The 22,294-nt window shown below is 39.5% G+C and overlaps 1 protein-coding gene across 4 annotated transcripts in view; it reads left to right on the top strand.

Annotated features, from left to right (window-relative positions):
* Window positions 1-2,566: 2,566 nt before the first annotated feature.
* The window catches only part of CCNB3 (cyclin B3), a 57,547-nt gene continuing 37,819 nt past the window's right edge, over window positions 2,567-22,294 (top strand). For 2 of the 4 annotated variants that reach the window (XM_061135942.1, XM_061135941.1), the window contains exons 1-3: window positions 2,567-2,823; window positions 15,874-16,002; window positions 18,288-18,374. In XM_061135942.1, coding sequence (XP_060991925.1) covers window positions 15,910-16,002; window positions 18,288-18,374 — 180 coding nt within the window. In that variant the 5' untranslated portion in view covers window positions 2,567-2,823; window positions 15,874-15,909. The remainder of the gene's footprint in view (window positions 2,824-15,873; window positions 16,003-18,287; window positions 18,375-22,294) is intronic. The other 2 variants (XM_061135940.1, XM_061135939.1) reach the window with 1 other exon arrangement.

Genomic DNA, 22,294 nt, shown 5'->3' with positions numbered 1-22,294 from the left:
TCTCCTTATTCTCCAACCATGAGAATACACAATGTCATTTAGAGCAGTTACATGCAAACATACTACAATGAAAAATTAGATAGTTATTTTAACATCTTAGCAATGGTGCTGCATAATTACTTCTGTTAAGCATTTATGACTATACTGTGCATATATGTCTGTCCTTTCCTATGAGTGATTGAAGCAGTGGAGGGAGAAAATAAAGGACTTTAAAAGCTATAAACATTCTCTTTTTTTTTTAATTTCGGGGGCAGCTGTTAAAGGAAAGCAGACTCTTAGATATCTTGTGATTTTCTTTTAGGAAGGGGCTTAATTAGGCAACTAAGATCTGTTCTATTGCCTTGTATAAAATGACTTACAGCTATTTTGAGGGGTGGGCTTGGCTTGGCAGTGACCATTTCTAGTCAGGCCCTCCCCCTTATAATTGTGAAATTTCCCTCCTGTGATTTCCTAGACCATTTGTTTATTGTCTGTATAATTCATCAGACATTGACTAGATCTGGCCTTGTAGAGTTAATTAACTTTCCCTATTCCTGGATCACCTACATTGAAAGCCTGGAGGGCAGTTTCTCTGTCTCTTTCTGTTTCTGTCACAACATTGGGCACACAGTTGGGCTCAAGAAACAAATGATGGCTTTGAATTTCAGGCAGGAAACAAGCCATATAGTCATGAAATCTGTAATAATGACAAAAATCTTGGTCAGTTATCGAAGGGGGCAGCCTTCTTCTTAGAGTAATAATTCTTACTCTTGAGTGTGCCTCAGAATCACCTGGAGAGCTTGTTAAAATAGACATTTGGGGACCTCCCAGGGTCAAGAGGGTAATGTATCTGAAAAGGGCATGAGGTTCTGCATACACCTACCCCCACCCCATATCTTGCCTTTTATATCCCTTCTTTTGGCTATTCCTGAGTTATAAACCAGTAAACATCAGTAAGGGTTTCCAGGTGGTGCTAGTGGTAAAGAACCCGCCTGCTAATGTAGGAGACTTAAGAGACGCTGGTTGGATCCCTGGATTGGGAAGATCCCCTGGAGGAGGGTACGGGCAATCCACTCCAGTGTCCTTGCCTCGAGAACCACATGGACAGAGAACCCCGGCGGGCTACAGTTCATTGGGTAGCAGAGGGTCGGACATGACTGAAGCGACTGCGTGCACACACACACACACACACACACACACACACACACACACACACACACACACACACATCAGTAAAGTTAAACAAACAAACAAACAGATAGTTGGGCCCCATCCCAGAGTTTCTAATTCTGCAGGTCTGGAATGAGGCCTGAAAATTGCCTTGTACTGTGTTTTGCATGCATTATCTCATTTAATTCTCACACAACCTTCTGAAGTAGGTACCCTTCATACTTTTTCTCAGGGAATTTCTCTTCTGCATCTTGGACCTGAGAAGAAAGAAACGGCCATTTTGGTGGTGGTCTCACACTGGTCACTACCATCATCTCGGACGTGGGTGTCTGTGTGTGCACAGAGATTCGTATGCTTTTCATTCTTCTCAGGTCCCAGACGCAGAAGTTCCTTGAGAAAAAAAGTATGAAGGGTACCTATTCTGATCTTTTGGCCCCATCTTGTGGTTTCAGGTTTGACTGAACCAAATACTGCTCCCCCTGCTGGTGAGAATGGTGGGGTCTGTCAGAAGACCTCGGATATCGCTTTTCCTGAGGCGGTTTTTTCTGAAGAGGTGCTGCTGAGGCGGTTGTTCCGAGGCGATTATTCCGAAGCGGTTAGTATCCCCCACTATCTGCCCTTTTTCTGGGTTTTGTTTTCTGTTTTCGTTTCTGATTGATGGGGAGTTCCTATTCAGTGTAAAGCATTTATTCCACTCCCCTGTGACATGTTAAAGGTAAACATATTTTTCTAGGTATTAAGAGCCTTTTGCCATATATATATGTACATATACATACATACATATATATATATATATAAACATATAAATATATAATTATATCCTGTGTGAGAGCTGGAGATGTGGCTGAGGGAATTCGGCTGTTAATCGGATTTTTTTTCTCTGTCAAACCCACAAACTTCTCTCGGACATATGACAAAAAATACTTAAAATATAGTATTAACTGGTGACAGAGTTTTTATCCTTCCCTCCAGATATTGTCATTATCAGCGAGTGAATGTTTTAAACAAAGACCTTGGAGGAGAGGAAGGGGATCTTGGAGCACGAAACCTCTCAGGTTCCCTCACAGACCCTATAGGGGGTTCCCTCCTCCTCCAACACGCACACTTAAGGATCATTAAAATAGGATGAAGACTACCCTAGTATTCTGCTTTGTGCGTGTAGTGTGGCCCCGCGGGGCTATCAGGCTTAGACCTTCTTTTGCCTCTTTTTCGAGTCAAGATGACAAAGAGGGTAATGAGTTCATGTGACCACTAGGGGGTCTCAGCTGCTTGGAAAACGTGTTTGTACGCACGCCTGCTTTGCCAAGTGAAGTGAAAGTCGCTCAGTCTTGTCTTTGCGACTCTTTGCGACCCCAGGGACTATATAGTCCTTGGAATTCTCCAGGTCAGAATACTGGAGTGGATAGCCTTTTCCTTCTCCAGGGGATCTTCCCAACCCAGGGATGGAACCCAGGTCTCCCTCATTGCGGGCGGATTCTTTACCAGCTGAGCTATCAGGGAAGCCCTCATAGTGAGAGTCGCTCAGTCTAGTCCGACTCTTTAACCCCGTGGACTGTAGTCCATGAAATTCTCCAGGCCGGAATACTGGAGTGGGTAGCCATTTCCTTCTCTAGGGGATCTTCCCAACCCCGGGATCGAACCCACGTCTCCCGCATTGGCGAGTCTCCCAAATTGGTGAGTCCCTTCCTGCTAGACTCACTCCCCGTCCTAAAAACTGTTTGTGTATGTTGTATTTATTTATACGTTTCCTTAATGGCCCCATCGTAAAGATGTGTATAGGTTCAAGGAAACAGCGACAGTCCAACTCCGTAGAGAACCTAACAGGGCCTCACGTACTTAGCCATTCAGTAATCACTCTTGGTGATGTCAGAGTGATTTTGACGGTAGTAATTGTGTTAAAATAATCACTCAGCATGTGTCCTCTGAAGCTTTTTTTAGTTTTATATTCAGCTTGCTTTGGGGCTTATCACACTCTGCCTTGTGTTGTAGTTATTTCATTAGGAGCCTTATCTTTCCAAATACAGAACTGCTTCAGGAGAATGACTGTGTTTTATTCATTTTCATTTACACTGCAAGAGATAGCACTAGGCTGGTCTATATTAATGAGTGCTTAAGGATATTTACATAATTGAACATTAGTGTGTACACCTGAAACTAATATAATGTTATATGTTAATTCTTTTTCAATAAGGAAAGAAAGACAACCATTGGTAATGGTTGTTCAAGAATTGCTATGCCCAGAACCAGACAGAAGTGCCTGGCCACAGCCAAAAATACTGGATTATGTTGGTCCAAAATGCCTGGCTTATTTCAATACCTCCCTTACTAGTTCCACTGAGTGTTTCCTTCCACTCTTCAATAAAATATTTTTTAAAAAGAACCAATATATTTTATTAGCCACTGTTATGTATATAACAGCTTTATTGAAATGTAATTTAGATACCACACACTTCATGTAAGTGTACAATTCATTGATTTTTAGGATACTCACTGAGTTGTGCAAATATCACCATAACAAATTTTAGAACATTTTCATCACCAAAAAAGAAACCTTGTACCCTTTAGCTATCACACACCCAACCCTGTACCTCCTTAGCTTTAGACAGCCACCATTCTAATTTCTGTCTCTATAGATTTGCCTGTTTTGAACATTTAATATGTGGACTCATACAGTATGTGGTCTTTTGTAACTGACTTCCTTCACTTAGCATAACTTTTTCCCAGTAAAGAGTTGTGACAACACATGTGAAATGTTGTTCATGAAGGAAGGAAGCTCATTGGAGACTTGGTATCAAGGATTTTTATTGGGGGCTGGTCATGCAGGCACCCTCTGCCTAGCACGTACCAAAACTCCAGAGTCCCAGGAGGAAAGATGGTGTTCATCAGAAAGCATGTTGTTTGCACAAACAGGGAAAGTATAGTGAGCTATTCTGATCAATTAAGGTGGTAGGAACCCTCCCCAAATCCAAGTTCCCAGATCCTAGCCAAGGACCAAACTTACCAACAGGATTTTCAAATGATAACATTCTCAGGCCTGTTATATTAACTCTTTTCTACACAGATTTTGATAGGGATTGCATTGACCATTTTGAGGGGAATTGTCATCTTAACAATATTAAGTATACCAACCAATGAACATGGGATCTTTACATTTATTTAAGACTTTAATTTCTCTCAAAGATGTTTTGTGGTTTTCGGTGTGCAAGTCTTGTACTTCTTTTGATAAATTTATTTTGGACTATTTTATTCTTTTTGACACCATTGTATTCATTTTCAGATTGTTCCTTGCTAGTGTATGGAAATACAACTGAATTTTGTATATTGATCTCGTATCCTACAATCTTGAGCTCACTTGTTAGCTTTAATAGTTTTCTTTTTGTGTGTGTGGATTTATTAGCTTGTTAATATGGTGAATTATATGGATTTTTAAAATTGAAGTGTAGTTGATCTACAATATTACATTATACAGATGTATAATATAGTGATTCACCATTTTTAAAGGTTATACTCCATTTATAATTATTATAAAATATTGACTATATTGTACAATATATCCTTATAGCTTGTTGTGTTGTTTAGTTGCTAAGTTGTATCCGATTCTTTTTGACCCCATGGACTTCAGCACGCCAGGCCTCCCTGTCCCTCACTGTCTCCCAGAGTTTGCCCAAGTTCATGTCCATTGAATTGGTGATGCTATCCAGCCATCTCATCCTCTGCCGCCCTATTCTTTTGCCTTCAATCTTTCCCAGCATCAGGCTCTTTTCCAATGAGTGGGCTCTTTGCATCAAGTGGCTAAAGTATTGGAGCGTCACCTTACTTCAGCATCAGTCCTTCCAATGAGTATTCAGGCTTGATTTCCTTTAGGATTGACTGGTTTGATTTCCTGGCTATTCAAGGAACTCTCAAGAATCTTCTCCAACACCACAGTTCAAAATCATCAATTTTTCGGCACTCAGCCTTCTTTATGGTCCAATTCTCACATCCATACATGACTACTGGAAATACCATAGCTTTGACTATACGGACCTTTGTTGGCAAAGTAATGTCTCTGCTTTTTAATACACTGTCTAGGTTTGTCATAGCTTTCCTTCCAAGGAGCAAGTGTCTTCTCATTTCATGGCTGCAGTCACCATCCGCAGTGTTTTTGGAGCCCAAGAAGAGAAAATCTGTCACTGCTTCCATTTCCCCCCCTTCTATTTGCCATGAAGTGATGGGACTGGATGCCATGATCTTAGTTTTTTTTTTAATGTTGAGTTTTAAGCCAACTTTTTCACTCTCCTTTTTTCCCCTCATCAAGATGCTCTTTTTAGTTCCTCTTCACTTTCTGTCATTAGAGTGGTATCATCTGCCTATCTGAGGTTGTTATTTCTCCCAGAAATCTTGATTCCAGTTTGTAACTCATCCAGCCTGGCATTGCACATGATGTACTCTGCCTATAAGTTAAATAAACAGAGTGACAATATACAGTCTTGTCCTACTCCATTCCCAATTTTGTTCCATATCTGGTTCTAGCTGTTGCTTCTTGACCCACATACAGGTTTCTTAGGAGACAGGTAAGATGATCTGGTATTTCCATCTCTTTCAAAATTTTCTACATTTGTTGTGATCTACACAATCAGAGGCTTTAGTGTAGTCAATGAAGCAGAAGTATATGTTTTTCTGGATTTCCCCTGCTTTCTCTATAATCCAACAAATGTTGGCAATTTGATCTCTGATTCTTCTACCTTTTATAAATCCAGCTTGTACATCTGGAAGTTCTCAGTTCTTGTACTGCTGAAGCCTAGCTTGAAGGATTTTGAGCATAACCTTACTAGCATGGGAAGTGAGCACAATTGTCCAGTAGTTTGAACATTCTTTAGTACTGCCCTTCTTTGGGATTAGAATGAAAACTGACCTTTTCCAGACCTGTGGCCACTGCTGGGGTTTCCAAATTTGCTGACATATTGAGTGCAGCACTTTAACAGCATCTTCTTTTATGATTTGAAATAGCTTAGCTGGGATTCTATCACCTCCAGTAGCTTTATTGGTAGTGATACTTTCTAAGGCCATTTGACTTCATATTCTAGGATATCTGACTGTAGATGAGTGACCACATTTTTGTGGTTATCCAGCTCATTAAGATCTTTTGTTGTACAGTTCTTCTGTGCATTCTTGCCACCTCCTCTTAATCTCTTCTGCCTCTGTTAAGTCCTTACTGTTTTTGTCCTTTATCTTGCCCATCCTTGTATGAAATGTTCCTTTGATATCTCCATTTTTCTTGGAGAGATCCTTATAGCTTATTTCATATATGATAGTTTTGTGACTCAATTCCCTATCCCTATATTGCCCCTCTCCCTTCCCTATCCCCATTGGTAACCACTGGTTTGTTTTCTATATCTCTGAGCCTGCTTCATTTTTGTTATATTTACTGTTTCTTTTCTTTTCTTTTTTTTTTTACATTTCACATATAAGTAAATCACATACAGTATTTGTCCTTCTCTGTCTGACTTATTTTACTTAACATAATACCCTCCAGGTCCAACCATGTTGCTGCAAATCGAAAAATTTCATTCTTTTTATGGCTGAATAGTATTCCATGTGTGTGTGTGTGTGTGTGTGTATCTCACATCATCTTTATCCATTTATCTCTTGATAGACACTTAGGTTGCTTCCATACCGTGGCAATTTGTAAATAATGCTCCTATGAACATCAATGTACATGTATCTTATCTTTTTGAGTTAGTTTTGTTTTTCAGATATATACCCAGAAGTGGAATTGCTGGGTCATATGGTAGTTCTGTTTTCAGTTTTTTTGAGAACCTTCCATACTGTTTTCCAGAGTGGCTGTACCAATTTACATTCCCACCAACAGTGTACTATGGTTTCCTTTTCTCAACATCCTCACAAACACTTTGTTATGTATTATCTTTTTGACGATGGCCATTTTGACAGATGTGAGGTGCTATCTCATTGGGGTTTTGATTTACATTTCCCTGATGATTAGCAGTGTGAGCATCTTTTCATGTACCCATTGTCCATCTGCATTTCCCCTTTGGAAAAATGTCTATTTAGGACTTCTGTCCATTTTAAAATCAGAATTTTTTTGGATGTTGTGTTGTATATAGCTTTTTTTTCAGTGCATGTTCTAATTATGCACAACATCTATATATGCACAACATATCACAGTCTACTGCAGTTGACATTTTATCAATTGGAGGGAGTGTAAAACTTTTCCTTCCTTTATCCTCCTACATTGATATTATTGTTTTAAACATTTCCTCTACATATATTGAGAACTGCATCAGGTAGTGTTATACATTTTGCTATAACTCTCAGACATAATTGAGAAAGCAGTATCAGAAAGAGGGTCAATTGTATCTACCTGTATTTTTACTCTTTCCACAATTCTTTCTCCCTTATGTTATTAATACAAGATTCCTTCCATGACTATTTTCTCTACCTTGTAAACTTTCTATTCTTTTAAGAGGAGCATCTGAGAATGACTTCATTTCCCCTTCACTTCTGAAGGATATTTTCCTTGGATATAGAATTCTCATTTGCCAACTGACAGCTCTTTCCTCTTAGTACTGGAAAAACATTGCCACCTTCTTCTGGCCTGTGTGGTTTCTATTGTCATTCGACAAAATTTTGCTCTATTAGAAAGGTATCATTTCTCTCTTGCTGCTTTCAAGGTTTTTTTTTTTTTTTTTTTTTGTCTTTAGTTTTCAGAAGTTTGATTATGATGTTTTTGTTTGAATTTCTTTGGGTTTATCCTCTTTAGGGTTTACTTACCTTCTTGAATGTAGGTTTATGTCTCTCTCAATTTTGGAAAACTTTCAGCCTTATTTCTTGGAATAAATATTTTTGTAGAAAAGATTACCAGAAGTAGAATCTCTGGGTAAAATGGTTCAAACTTTTAAAAGTCACTATATATTTTCAAATAACGCTCCTAAAGTTGGCAGCAGTTTTTATTTCTGCCAGCAATGCGAGTGCCTGTTTACTCACCCCTTTACCAACAGAAGTTATTATTAATCTATTAAAATTTTGCCAATATCCTAAACAAAACAATGCATTGCTGTTTTAATCTACATGTATTTTTAGTGAAACTGAGCATATTTTTATGTTTATTGACCATTTGTATTTCTTCTCTAATTGTTCATTTCCTTGTCAGTTTTTTTTTTTGATGGATAGTTCATCTTTTTCTTGTTGATCATGCAGTTCTCTTTGTACATTTTGGAAATTATTCCTTTGTCACTTGTGTTGACAATGTTTTTAGCCAGTTTGTTGTTAGATTTTTTAACCTTGTTTTTGTTTACTTGTTTTGCCAAATACTACTTAATGTTATTGAGACTTTTGCTCAAAAATCTCTAAAGTTTTTTCCTGTTTAGAAAGGTTTTCTTTATTCATGATTATAAAAATATTTTTTATATTTTATCTAATATTTCCATGATTTAATTTTCACAATTAAATGTTGGATCCATGTGAAATATATTTTCATGTTAAAGTGAAGTAGATAAGAGCAGATGTTTTCTACCAGGTTTTAATACAGGAATGTAGTGGGGAGGGGAAAGGAGAGTTCATAACAATTTTGTATGCCTAGGTTGGAGGGAAATATTGGAAAATGGCAGTGTCAAAGAGCTGTCTCTTCTTTTCTTAGTATTCTCTCTGAGTGCTGCCCAAATGAAAGGTTAAGTCAACTGGAAGTTTGAAAGTTGAGAGAATTTTTTTTTAATTTTTGGAAAAATTATAATTTTTACTCAATAACTTTTTTCTTTTTGTGAAAAACTGGAAGGAAATAGGAAAAATAAATTTCTTGTTTTGTGATTTTTGTGTTGCTGTTGTTTTGGTGGATGTACCTTTTCCTCTTTTGGCTAAAGAAGATTTGTAGTGACTTGTGTTAATATTATATTTCCTTTATAGTGCGTACCAGCAGGCTGCTTGTCCACAGCGATGACCCTTAAAGGAAGATAACCCATTTACTTGGTTAACAAATATTTTTCAGTCATCTGTCCAGGAGACAGGTATGGGGTAGTGCTTTGCCTTTGGTCTCTGGAATCAGACTGCTTGGGTTTAAATCCCAATCTAATAGCTTACTAACTGTGTGATCTTAGGCAAGTTACTACAAGCTCCTCTTCTGCAACATGTGCTGTGTGCTTAGTCGCTCAGTTGTGTTCGACTCTTTGTGACCCCATGGGCTATAGCCTGCCAGGCTCCTCTGTTCATGGGGATTCTCCAGGCAAGAATACTGGGGTGGGGTTGCCATGCCCTCCTCCAGGGGGTCTTCCCAATCCAGGGATGGAACCCAGGTCTCCTGCATTGCAGGTGGAATCTTTACCAGCAGAGCTACCAGGGAAACCCTTCTGCAAAACAGAAACAGTAACAATTCATTGTATTGTTGTGAGTGTCAAAACAGTGTTACACATACAGTAAGCAGTTGATAAATGTGAACTCTTCTTAAAGCTAATCACTGAAGATAGAGCACAACACCTGTGGTCCTTGCAGTTGTGGAGCTTGCATTCTTGAGTGATGAGGTAGGTTCAACAATTAAAAATTGCAATAATTACTCTAAAAGAAATGTAAGGATTGAGATAAAGTATAAGGGAGTGGGAGAAGAACCCTACTCTAGATAACATGGTCAAGGAAGGCCTCTCTGAAGAGAGGATAGTTAAGGTGAGACTTTAAAGCATGAGAAAAAAAAAACAAGTGATTCAAAGAAGAGAGGGAAGACTATTTCTGACAGTGGGAACATCATGTGTGAAGATCCCGAGGAGTGTGATTTTCTGTATATTCAAAGTTTGGGAAGAAGATCATTATGGCTGGAATGGAGTAAATGAGAAAGAGAGTGGTATGAAATGGGGTTGGTGAGATAGATGGGACTTGTAGTCCACGGTAAGGAGTTTGGATTTTAATTCAGTGGGTAACTACAAAAGCAGGAGAGGGACATAATTTTTGTTTTTTTAAAAGGTTGATTGTACCATTGTATTGTATTTGCATTACAGAAGAGCCAGATTGGAAAGGGGTAGAGCAGCTTGGAGGCTTTTGACAGTGGTCCCATTGAGAGATCATGGTGGTAGTGGAAATGGAGAGAAGTGGATGGATATAAAATATAGATTTTGAGGTAGAATCAACAGGACTTGCTGACGGATTGGATTTGGGAGGTTAAGGTTGTGGAAAAGAGTAGAATCAAGGATGATACCCAGGTTTCTGGTTTGATTAACAGGCTTGATATGGTAACATTTTCTGAAATGGGGGGCATTGGAGGAAGGATTAGATTTGGTGAGGTTGTGAATATGTTGAGTTTGAGATATCTATTAGACATCCAAGTGGAGATGTGGAATAATCAATTGGATTTATGAGTCTGGAGTTCAGGGCCAGCTTTTAGGTGATATTTAAAGTCATGGATTTATATGTGATAACCTAGGGAAATTAAAAAGAGGCAAGGGCCTGGGATCATGTGACTATTTTCCCTTTAATGTAAAAGCTATGAGATACTATCAGTAAAAGGAGAATGGACTAATAATAAAGGTAAAAATGTAGTTTAATAGTAGAGTATCTGTATATGAAGGAATTCTTACATTTCATTCCTGGCATCTCCACTTTTCTCTTTCCCTCCTCAGAACATAGAGCAGGGTGATAAACTCTTCAAGTCTTTTGTCAGTTACTCATATATTTTTTTCTAGCTCCTGGAACAAAGCAGGTGCTCAATAAATGCTGAATGAATTCATTAATGTACTAACGAAATAAACGAGAATACCAGTGGTAGTACCTGCTTTGCCACAATGCAGCATTTTGATATTGGGCAGTTACCAAGCATGGGGCTTCACCGGTGCCTCAGAGGTAAAGAATCTGGCTGCAATGCAGGTGCTGCAGGAGACACGAGTTTGATCCCTGGGTCGGAAAGATCCCCTGGAGGAGGGCATGGCAACCCACTCCAGTATTCTTGCCTGGAGAATCCCATAGACAGAGGAGCCTGGCAGGCTACAGTCCATAGGGTCACAAAGAGTCGGACACGACTAAAGTGACTTAGCACGCATGCAATTAGCAAGCTACAATTTTCTTATGTCTGTAAAATGGCAAAAATAAAAGCACCTACCTTTTGGGACAATGTTTAAAACAATTTAAAAAGTTATAGTAATCAGCAAGAGCTAGCGTTCAATTAATGTTAGCTACTATTAGCTATCTGCACTATGGGTGCTATCCATAAAATAGGGGCAACAATTTCTGCTCTGCTTCCATCACAAGGCCATTTGTGAAGCCAGCAAGAGTTAACGTTTGACTCTATAAAAGCTTATTATTATTGTTGTTGTTATTATTTGGCCGCCCTGCGGTTTTCGGGATCTTGGTTCCCCCACCAGGGATTGAACCTGGGCCAGGGCAGAGAAAGCAGCGAGTCTTAACCCACTGGATCGCCAGGCAATTCTCCAAAGCTTATTAATATTTTACTTGCTCTGGACTTCACCACGTAATGCATCCACTCTCTTCATCCTCCGGCAGGGTTATTTAAATGAAAACACATCTTTAAAGGGACCCAGTACTCCCTTTGTCAGTCCAGTCCGCTCCAACCAATGGTACTCGAAACCACGCCCCATTGGGAAGTCTGTTAGCCTCAGAGTTCACTTTGAAAATATCCAGCCCGCCCCTCCTTGCTAGGCTGGCGCAAGTCTCAACGGCACGCTGATTGGCCCCTGCTGGCCAATCACCACCGCTCTTCCTCCTGGGCTGTACTTTTCAAAATTCGCTTGGATAAATTGAGATGGACGCCGGTTGCTGCAACGCGGAGCATTGCGGTCATTTCCCTGGCCTCACCTGGCCTGGGAGTGCGTCCGTGATCTTTCCCTGTTCTGCCCTCAATCTCGATATGAGGTAGGCGCCTTTGAACTTGTACTACTTCCTCGAATGTCCGGCTCTGTCGCCCGGGGGTGGGTCCTTGAGGCTCACTCCAGTCCCTGTAACTTTTTTGTCTGAATGGGTCTTGCCACGAAACTTTTGCTTTCTCCTGTCAGTCAGCAGCCTGCGGAGAGAGTCCTGTCCGAGGTTGGGTAGGGAGTGTGTATTAGAGGGTGAGATGGCAAAATAAACAAACAAAACCCAAACTGGTTCCCGGCTTTTAAATGGAGCTACCGCTCCGCATCCCTGAATCAGAGTACATTTCTGTAGTCTTTTCACAAGTGAAGCTGTACAAGATCAATTTAACCTACAAAACGTACTTAAGTTAGAGAATGCAACGTGAGGGATATCTTAAACTACAGGTTGAAGGATATGAAGGGGGATGGAAACGTGTCTTTTCTCCCTTGTTTCCAGTCAGTCCGTCAGTTGTGTGCTCAGTCGTGTCTGACTCTTTGCGACCCCATGGACTATAGCACGCCAGGCTCCTCTATCCGTGTAATTTTCCACGCAAGAATACTGGAATGGGTTGCCATTTCCTCCTCTCGGGGATCTTCCCCACCCAGGGATCGAACTCAAGTCTCTTGTGTCTCCTGCATTGGCAGGCGAGTGCCTTACCACTGCGCCACCTGGGAAGCACCGTTGTCTCCACTAGCTAGTGATAGAAGAGAGTTAGTGAGACTTAAGATTTTCACCTTCAGTCCCATCCAGCTCTGGCTTTGTCATGGCTCTCTGCTGTGGTCCTCCTGGAATCCTAGAATGTCAGAGGTTGAAGGGATCCAAGAACAATGCTTCTTAAACGTTAAAGTGCATACAAATCACCAGGGGAAGTTAACTTCCACTTTCAGATTTGGTAAAGCCTAGCTTGGCGAGTGAGATTTTAAATTGCTAACAAGCTCCCAGGTGATGCCAATATTGCTGGCCCATTGACGATGGTTAAATGTCCAGGAGACTCTGGTCTCACTGTCTCATTTTCTTAGGTGAAGGAAGGAAGCCTGGAGAGGGAAAAGGGACCTGTCCAGTGTCACTCAGCCAGCTAGGGACAGGATCAGAACTACACTTTAGGCATCCTCCCCAGCTTAGTGCTACTTTCATTGACATCATGCTGCTTTCTCTCCCCAGTGTCTTGCTGTCTGTAATCTGCCTTTGTATATAAAAAGAAGTTGCTACTGTTTCCTGAGACTGTTCTGATCTATAGTTTTGGACTTTGAGCAGTTGCGCTTCTGAACAAGCCAACTTGTCCCTGTGTGGGTTTCAACACCAGCTTCGGATAGCCGGTGGAGCCTTTAACACTCATCAGTAGTGGAAAAGGAAAGTCTGGAAAGTGGAGAGGATTCTAATTTTCTTGTCTAAGTAAGGCTAAGGGTTCTGTAGGTAGTAGAAGTTGAGAGTGTTCTGCAGTGTCCTTTTATGAAAACATGCTTTTGGTGGTGTCAATCCCCTCCCCTCTCCTAGTGGCAGGAAAATTAGTTACTTAAGCCAGATTATTGTTCAGGATAATGAAAGTGATAAATGACCATTATCTGAAAACTGATTTTCTCTGAGGTTTAGTCATGCTGTGATGTCATCAGCCAAAAGTTTTCTGGCCTGTTGACTCCAGTTTGATTTTTTTCTTTCCACTTGAAATATAAAGATTTCAGAACCTGAGTCTTCGGTCATCCATAAAGAATTGTATGAGGTGTGAACAATAATAGTGGAGTGAGTGGTTTTCATACAGTCCAGTTAAGGCTGGGTTCACTCAATTTAGCTTTATTTCTGCTTGGCTGAGTTTTGAGGGATGAAATGGAAAATGGGTTTGGATTTGGAGGAAGAGAAGGAGAGTGAGACGCACCATTTATTCTGAGGACGTACCAGGTTAAGCTTTGCACGTGCAAATTTACATTTGAGCCATACGATACCTCTGCAAGTAAGAGGTGGTGCATAGCTCTTTTGCAAATGAGGAAACTGAGGCTTAAAGATGCTTAACTGGCTGGTTTAGAAGCCCAATTACTTCTTTAAAAAGAAGTCTGTGGTCATTCTAACTCCTCATTACTCCTCATACTACCACTCTGTGGCCTTTCACTTTATTCTCTGGGCTGTTTTGGAATCTTTTTCACATACAATCAGAGAGACATCATGGTATTTTAGAAAAGAGCCCTGGAAAGAGCTGGGTGATCTATGCTGCTTAATAGTTTGTCCTGTGTAGTAAATAACTTTTAACTCATCTGAGACTATGAAGTGGAAAGAATTATACTTGCCCTGCTTACCCTCACAGCTTGGGGAGGATTAACTGACATAATAAATGTGAAGGCACTTATTTGTACTGACTTTTCCTCAACCAACAAAATGTTTAATATTGTCCATCCAAAGCAAAACCCAAGTTAGCCTTTCTTTTTTCTTCAACCTTTCTCTCAAACTGCAATCTTCTCTGCAGTCTTCACAGCATGGTCCCAGCCTAGCTCTCAGCCTCTTTCTAACTCCTCCCAACACATTATACTTCACACTCCAGGCACCTTGGATGTTTCCAAACCTGCTGTGCTCTACACGTTCAAGCCTTTGCCTGGGCTCTGGCTTTCTTTGCCTGGAAAGCTCACCTGTCTACTTGGGAACCTTTTTATCATATTAAGTCTAGATCAAATATAGTCTCCTCTGTGAAGCCTTCCTCCACCCCGTCTCCCACAAGATTACTGACTTTCCATTATGTTTCTAAAGTGCTTTGTGTCTACTGTTAGTAAATCATTTGTCACATTTATATGTTGCTGTTAGAGCTGTGCCTGTGAATGCTTCTAGGATAAGATCCATGATTTATTTGTGTTTATCTCCATTGCCTGATGTATCTTGTACATAAATTTGTCGCATTGCCTTTAGGGTCTCTCTTAATGGAAGCCTGTTCTTTGTCAAATGTCATTGAACTTGGAGACTGAGTATGGGTGGGTTCAGAAGGGCAGTTGTATCTGAGTGGGAAGGGTCTCTTTTATATTCAAGAACTGATTGCTCCTAATGTGCTTGTAAGACACTTAAGTGTATCATAACTTAAGTGTATCATAAGACACTTAAGTATATCACAAGTTATGATTGTGAGTTCTTAGTTTAATTTGAGAACTCACAAGCTAAAAGAACCTTAAGGAGTATAGAATGGGGTCCCACATTGAGGTGGGGTGAAGGTAGGACTCTCCTAAGTTCTGTAATGACTTAAATTTTTTATGTCAAATGATTTTCACCAAGTAAGTTCCTTCTGCTATTATCTTTTGTTTTGTTTTTTTTTTTTCACCAGTATTATCTTTTGATTTGATTTTTTTTTTTTTTACCAGATGTCTGGAACTGGACTGCAGTTTCTTGATTGAATGCAGCCTAGAATACCCTCTGGCCTATTCTGCATGTGTATGCGTGCAGTGTATTCTTTCGCCTTCTCTGTAGCATCATCATTGCTGGGGCCAGGACCCCATGCCTTTTAAAGAACATTAACCCTACCAATGAGCCTCCATACTATATGATTTGTCATGTTCTTGATTTTTCAACTGTTAATTTTCCTCTAGTGTTCCTAGGCCTAAGCTAGGGGCTAGGCCACAGTCCCAGTACCCACAGGGAGTGGCGGGCACTGTGCTTGGCTTTTTACACAGAGTTATCTCATTTAATTTGAACGGTGCTCTGCAAAGATGCTTATACTTACCTCCATCTTGCAGATGAGATAACTGAAGCCCAGGGAGGTTAAGTCACTTGCCCATGGTTAAATGTGGTACAACCAAGATTTGATCCCAGATCTGCTAACATCGAAGTCTGTTTTCTCCTAGGGATGTTATGGAGAGACTGGGTTTTCTCAAGGATCTCCAGAGAATCAGTGATGTTTCTGGTGAATGTTTTAAAGAGTCTTTCTGATTGCAGCCCTGCCTTGGATAGATGCTGCTGAATCTGTAAGAAATGCCACTGCCGCTACCACCCCAACACTCCAAACATGAGACGAGGAAATCTCAGTCCAGCATTGTGCCCAGTGATCATGAACCATCTGAAAAGGTTAGAGCAAGCTGTCCCTCCCAGTAGTGTCTCATTTAGCCTCTTTTCTGTGTTGGCTTAGTCCCTATCCTCCCCTCTATATCTTTTGGAATATGTGTGGTTAATCTGAGAAAGTGAGAAGGCATGGCAAACCTTGTAGTTGGAGGAGACCAGCAAATTATAACTTGGGGAGAAAGCATAAACTCTTCTTTCCCTTAAGTGCATGGCTAAGATGAAGGGTGTCCTCCACAACTTTCAAAAGCAAACAATACTCAGTTCTCATTAGTGATCCCATTTAAACTCTTATTTTCTCTGAGAGGCTCAAAGCACCTTGCCAGGTGGCTGCTTAGTACATCCTGGGGAGAGTATGATGATTAGGTCAACAAATGTATTATAATGCTTTTTACAGCTATTAAATTTGAAGAATGGGTCCATTTTGAGCCTGTTGTTTTGACCTTGTGAATAGTTTGACATTGACATTCTGAGCTTGTGATGGTCTGTGTTTGCCATCAGTCATATTTTAATCAGAATTTTACTAACACTGATGAATTGTTGCTAAGAAAGTGTTTCCTGGAGCAAACATCATTAGGCCAATTTAATTTCCTTGATTGGTTTTCTCTCAGCACAGATAAACACTTTCTAATCATTTTCATTTTTGTCTCACTAAAATGGTTTTCTCAGAGGTTAGGGAAAACAAGTGTATTTTTCCTATGTAAATTTGGCAAGAAAGATTTGGTATATTGATCAAATTTTTGTTCATATCAAATTTTATGATTAGAGTTGTGCCACTCTACATTTTCTTTTGTGGCAGTTATTTTTCCAAATCCAACTTTCTCAGGGTGTATTTTGCAAATATAAATTTTATAGGATTCAGTTTCACCATTAATTTTATTTGGGGCTGGTTATTTCTGCCAGTAATATTAAGTAGGAGTGGGATAGCAGACCATAGTTAATTTCTTAGCTAATTTGTGAGAAAATAATTTATTCTTTGCTAATTATTTCCATTAGGATTATTTATCATTAACTAGATGAAAGACTAATAGTTTACTTATTTCTTAGCTTGGACAGTTAAAAAACAGAAGTAATTCTTCTCAGCTCTTTCAGGATTGCTCCACTGTACTAGAATTGGTCTATTGTAATATGAATCCAATTCTCTAAGTTTCTAATCACTTACTGTGTCATGTACTAACTGTATATAATGTAAAGAGAGAAACAGAAAATAAATGGTCTGACCTCAGTGTTCTGTTCACATTGTAACAGCTCTCTGACATAGGTAAGGCAGAGTTCTCAATTCATAAAGTAAATCTGATACATAGGACACGTTCACCAAACAAAAACTGTTAGGGAATAGAGAAACCCTACAGTGTGATTTACCTTAACCTTTAACCCCATAGAGATAGTCTTGCTCATTTGGTAGTGGGATAAGGCATTTCAGATAAACACTAGCTAGAAAGAAAGCTCTGTTTGCTCCAAAATATTCATCCTGCCTCCTTTTCCCCATTCCTCCCTTGTATACACTAAAAGGGATAAATATGAATTACCAAACTCCTTTCTTAAAATACAGAATTTTCCTTATGAGGTTTGAAATCACATTGGATCATATATTTAAAAAATACTATTTCTAAAACAAAAAAAAATACTATTTCTGCCCATTTACAGTTTATATAAACTTTTAAAAAACATGTATTCTCTTATTTGATCCTCAAATAAGTAGGTCATCTTTCCAGTTTTACTGATGAGAAGATTGAGGTTCAGAAATTAAGTGACTTTTCCAAGGTCAGTCACTAGTAAAGGACTGATCCTGGATCAGTATCTAGGTATGTGTGTGATTATCCTTATTGAGAATGTCTTAAATCAACTACTTAACATAAGAGACACTTAAATTTTGTTAAATTATTGAACTAATTTACCTGGGAATGTCCATATTAAATTAATGACTGGGAGTTGCCAGGTGGTAGTGAAGGTCATGATTAATCTTGGCTAGGACAGCCATAGATATGAGAGGAGTAAGAGAGAAAATTAGCTTCACCAAGCTATTTTGCTCATTTTAAGAGTTACACTGAAGGTTGTCCTGTCTCCTCACAGCCTTGTCACCATCATCAGTGATTATTACCTCCTTCAGGGACTCTCCAAGCAGCAGTGAGTGCCAAAACTTTCTTTGGTTGTAATTTATTAGGGTTTATTATAGGTATTCCCAATTGCTTGGCAATTCAGGCATTTCCTTGTTGAGCTCCAAAGATGACCTGAAGTCCCTGAAAAGACTGTTCACAATTGGATATACTCATTTACCTCTTTTATTTTTGTAGAAAGATGAGAAGTACCAAGCAAAGATATCTCCATTTTCACCTCAGGGACCACTCAAAAAGAGATCAGCTTTTGAAGATCTCACCAATGTGAGTATGCTAGACTAATCCTATGGTGTTGCATAAGGTTCAAACAACCTCTTCCTTGAGGGACCTTTCTAGTTTACCAAACCCTGACCCTCTGTAGAATGCTGAGAGCCAATTTTATTTGCTGAGAGCCAATTCCAATTTTCTTTGGAATCAATGACCCAATTTCAGAAACTGTAGGGGCTTTTCTGCTGGCACATACCATCTGTATTAATTGATGGAGGTCTCTGAAAGCAGCAGACAGAATGATGACCAGATGTGAAATTGTAGATAAATATGAGAACTATGGAATCTTGCATTTAGGTAAAGTCCAGAGATGGCTCGACTGGCTGCCTTGGCCTTGGAGGCAAGTGTCAATACTATGGTGGATTCATTGTAGTCTAGGGCAGTGTTTATCAGTTCAGGCACTATGGGCATTTTTGAATAGGACAGCTTTTCTACTGTGTAGGACTGACTGCAACCAGCATTCCTGGCCCCTGGCATTAAGTTCCAGCAGCATCCCAGTCATATTTGACAATCAAAACTGCCCTCTGATGTACAGAATCATTGATGACCACAGTTCCATTATCTGGTTTTCGACTAGGGATATCTAGAAACTCAATTGTGACTAGAATTCTTGAGTTTACTTCGAAGTTACCTCCCTTTTGGTATTATTAAGGTACTAGCGAAAAATAAAATTTAATAGTTAGAATGTTACTAATTGAATATAGGTAACCTTTGGTCTTAGAAATCAGTAATAACTGATACCTCCTGAGTGTTTACCACATGCCAGGCACTATTCTAAGCATTGTCCCATGTATCCAGCCACTTAATACTCATAAAATCCTATGAGGCAGACACTAAAACTATAACCCCTTTACAGACGAAGACTTGGCTAGTGTTGGTTTTGAAGTCCGTTTTATCTAGGGTACAGAGAACCCTAGTGAGGCCTGTCCTGCCCTCTATAATAGAGTGTCCTTTTGTGGCTACCAGAATTCTTACTTTTACTAGATAATATTTTACTGCCTTGGGCAGGGTTGGATAAGCATTGGCAAAGTTATCTTCTTTATATCTCTGCTCTTTAGATGCCATGTGACCACTTTTGTGTTAAACCAGTCTTTCCCCCATGCAGATTACAACATGTGTAATTGTGTTACAGCTTTCTGCATAATCAGATTTACTATATACTGGTTGAAAGAGCTGCCGCCCACACAAACCTGTAAAGTTAGATTCATTTCCTGACTTATTTTACCATGGCTCTTGAAACTGTTGCGATAAGGTAGTCACGTAAGTCAGGAGCAGATGCAGCCTATCTTAGTGTAGTTTCCCTTGGCCTCCAGAGTCCCTGATGGCAGTGCAAAGAAAAGTCTAACAGCATATGAGAAACTTCTCTGCTGTGTCTCAGTACTTTTTTGTTTGTGAAATTTATGTCATCATCGATAAAGAACAAACAAATTAATAGGAAATACATGCTAGGACTCTCCTGGTTCTCCAACTGAATTCACCATCTGTTAGGTCACATACTCTAGGGGTAGGAAAAGCAAGGCATCTCTGGGAAGTATCTCTGCCTCTAGCTTTTCAGAAGCTCAGAAAGCCCATTTCCCCTTTTGCCTTCAAGTTCTGGTCATTTTGAATTGTCTTTGGTGCTTTCCAGAGAAAGTTCCGTCATTACAATATCCTAAGTCATTCCAGGATTGAACATTTCTGCAGATGTCTGAGCTCATCTCTTTGAGGGTTGAGGACTCCTTTCTCTCTGAATTTTGGGGATTCCCTTTATGATGATTTGCTCCTTCCTGTCAGTATTACTATGTCTTCATGTCCCCCTATCTGTCTTCTCCTCAGCATTCACCACAGTGAGGTTCTGGCTGGCCAAAGGAGCTGATCTGTTTTAGTTATTTAGTCTGCTATGAGTTCTCTTTTTTCCCTCTCCTTTATCCTTCCAGCATGGGAAGGACTTTTGATTTGTTAGAGCTGATCCTGAGCCATTGGATGAGGAGATAAGGTCTATTTCCTAAATTATTTTTTGTCAGTAGGATTTTCATCTCTATTTTACTATTTCTCGGTGAAAGAATTATGGGGAAATACTGGTAAAGATCCCCTTGAACTTAGATCTGAAAATATTAGTGCTTTGAACCTTCACATATAGCAAGTAGAAAGTTTCACTCTGGGAATTAGAGTCTCCACCTCTCTCCTGCCAAGAATGCACATCTTTTCCAATTGTGGATCTCGGCTGGACACAGAAGGAGTTTGTAAATCTTTAGGTGAAATTCAAATACAAACTGTGCCAAACTGTTTGAAGAGCAGAAGTGGACAACAACCTGAGGGTCTAAGAAAGAATTCTCTGCTGGATTGTTGTAGCTTATTATGATATGATGATACAAAGGCATAATTTTTTATATTTCATTTGGAAATAATTTCAAATTTATAATAAGTTGCAAAAAGAATAATACAAAGAACACACATATACCTTTTACCTAGGTTCACCTATTATTAATATTTTATCTCATCTTCTTACATACATCATGGCCCTTTACCCCTAAGTACTTCAGTGTATATTACCTCAGAGAAGTACTCTTATATAACTGTAGTGCAGTCAACTTCATAAGTTTACACTGATGTAATGTTTTTATGTAATTTATTGCCCATATTCCCATTCTTTCCATTGACTTTGTAAAGTCAACGTTATAAGCATTTTTCCCCCTCCAGGGAAGGATCCAGTCTAGGGTTGTTTACTTGTCATGTCTCTAGCTTCTTTTAATTTGGAATGCTTCCATAGCTTCTCTTTGTTTTTTATGACATTTCTGAAGAATAAAGTCCCACTCAACCCCCCTTTTAAAAGTAGAACATTCCTCATTTTATGTTTTTCTAATGTTTCCATGGGATTAGATTGGTGTTATACATGACTGGAGTACTGTATAGGTGATGGTCTGTCCTTAGGGTATCACAGCTGGAGGCATACAATGTCCATCTGTCACTCATTGGTGAGGTTAATTTTGATCACCCAGTCAAGATGTTGTCTGGTTTCTCTGCTGTATAATGACTGTGTTTTTCCCTCTTGCAACTAACAGCCTGTGGGACACACTCTTAAGAGCCTGCAAATAACTGCTTTTCATCAACATGCCCCCTTGATTTAGTACCCACTGATGATTTTTGCCTAACCCAGCCTTTATGGTGATTTTTCCAGCTGTAGCTCTTGCTCCCCATTTACCAATCTGCCCTTGGCATTCTATAAGCAGAGCCTTCCCTTCTTCCCTGTTTATTATTAATATAGACTTATGAATTTTTACTTTTCAGTGGTTTGTTGTTCATTATTATATTATTTTGGTGTTCAAATTGTCCCAGATTTGGCCACTAGGGTCCCCTTGAATCTAATTATTGTGTCTTTGTGACATACTCATCATTTTTTTGAGCATTTTCGTTCCAGCATAACAGGATGTCTCAGACTCATCATGTGCCTATTTTTATCTCAGACAGGGAGTCAACTGTTTTTCCAAAGAATTCCTGCTCCTTTGAGTGGGGAATAGTACTAGAGACCAAGATCTCAGTGCTAGGTGTGCTACTGGGGTATCTGCTTTTTCTGCCCTTTCTGTAGACAGAGTTAGGAAATATCTGGTTGTAATACATATATTTGTTCTTTTAGTCACTAATTCATGTCTAACTCTTTGTGACCCCATGGACTATAGCTCACCAGGCTTCTCTGTCCATGGGATTCTCCAGGCAAGAAAACTGGAGTGGGTTTCCATTTCCTTCTCCAGGGGATCTTCCTGACCCAGGGATGAAACTGGGACTCCTGCATTGGCAGGTGGATTCTTTACTTCTGAGCCACCAGGGAAGCCCACATATACATTATACATACACACATATCTGTACTTAAAGATATATATACACACATATATCTATATATACAAGTAACACACACTCCTATATATTCAGATGTATATATA

The sequence above is a fragment of the Dama dama genome, chromosome X (genome assembly GCF_033118175.1).
Source record: "Dama dama isolate Ldn47 chromosome X, ASM3311817v1, whole genome shotgun sequence".
NCBI lineage: Eukaryota > Metazoa > Chordata > Mammalia > Artiodactyla > Cervidae > Dama > Dama dama.
This window is presented reverse-complemented; position numbering and strand designations above follow the sequence as displayed.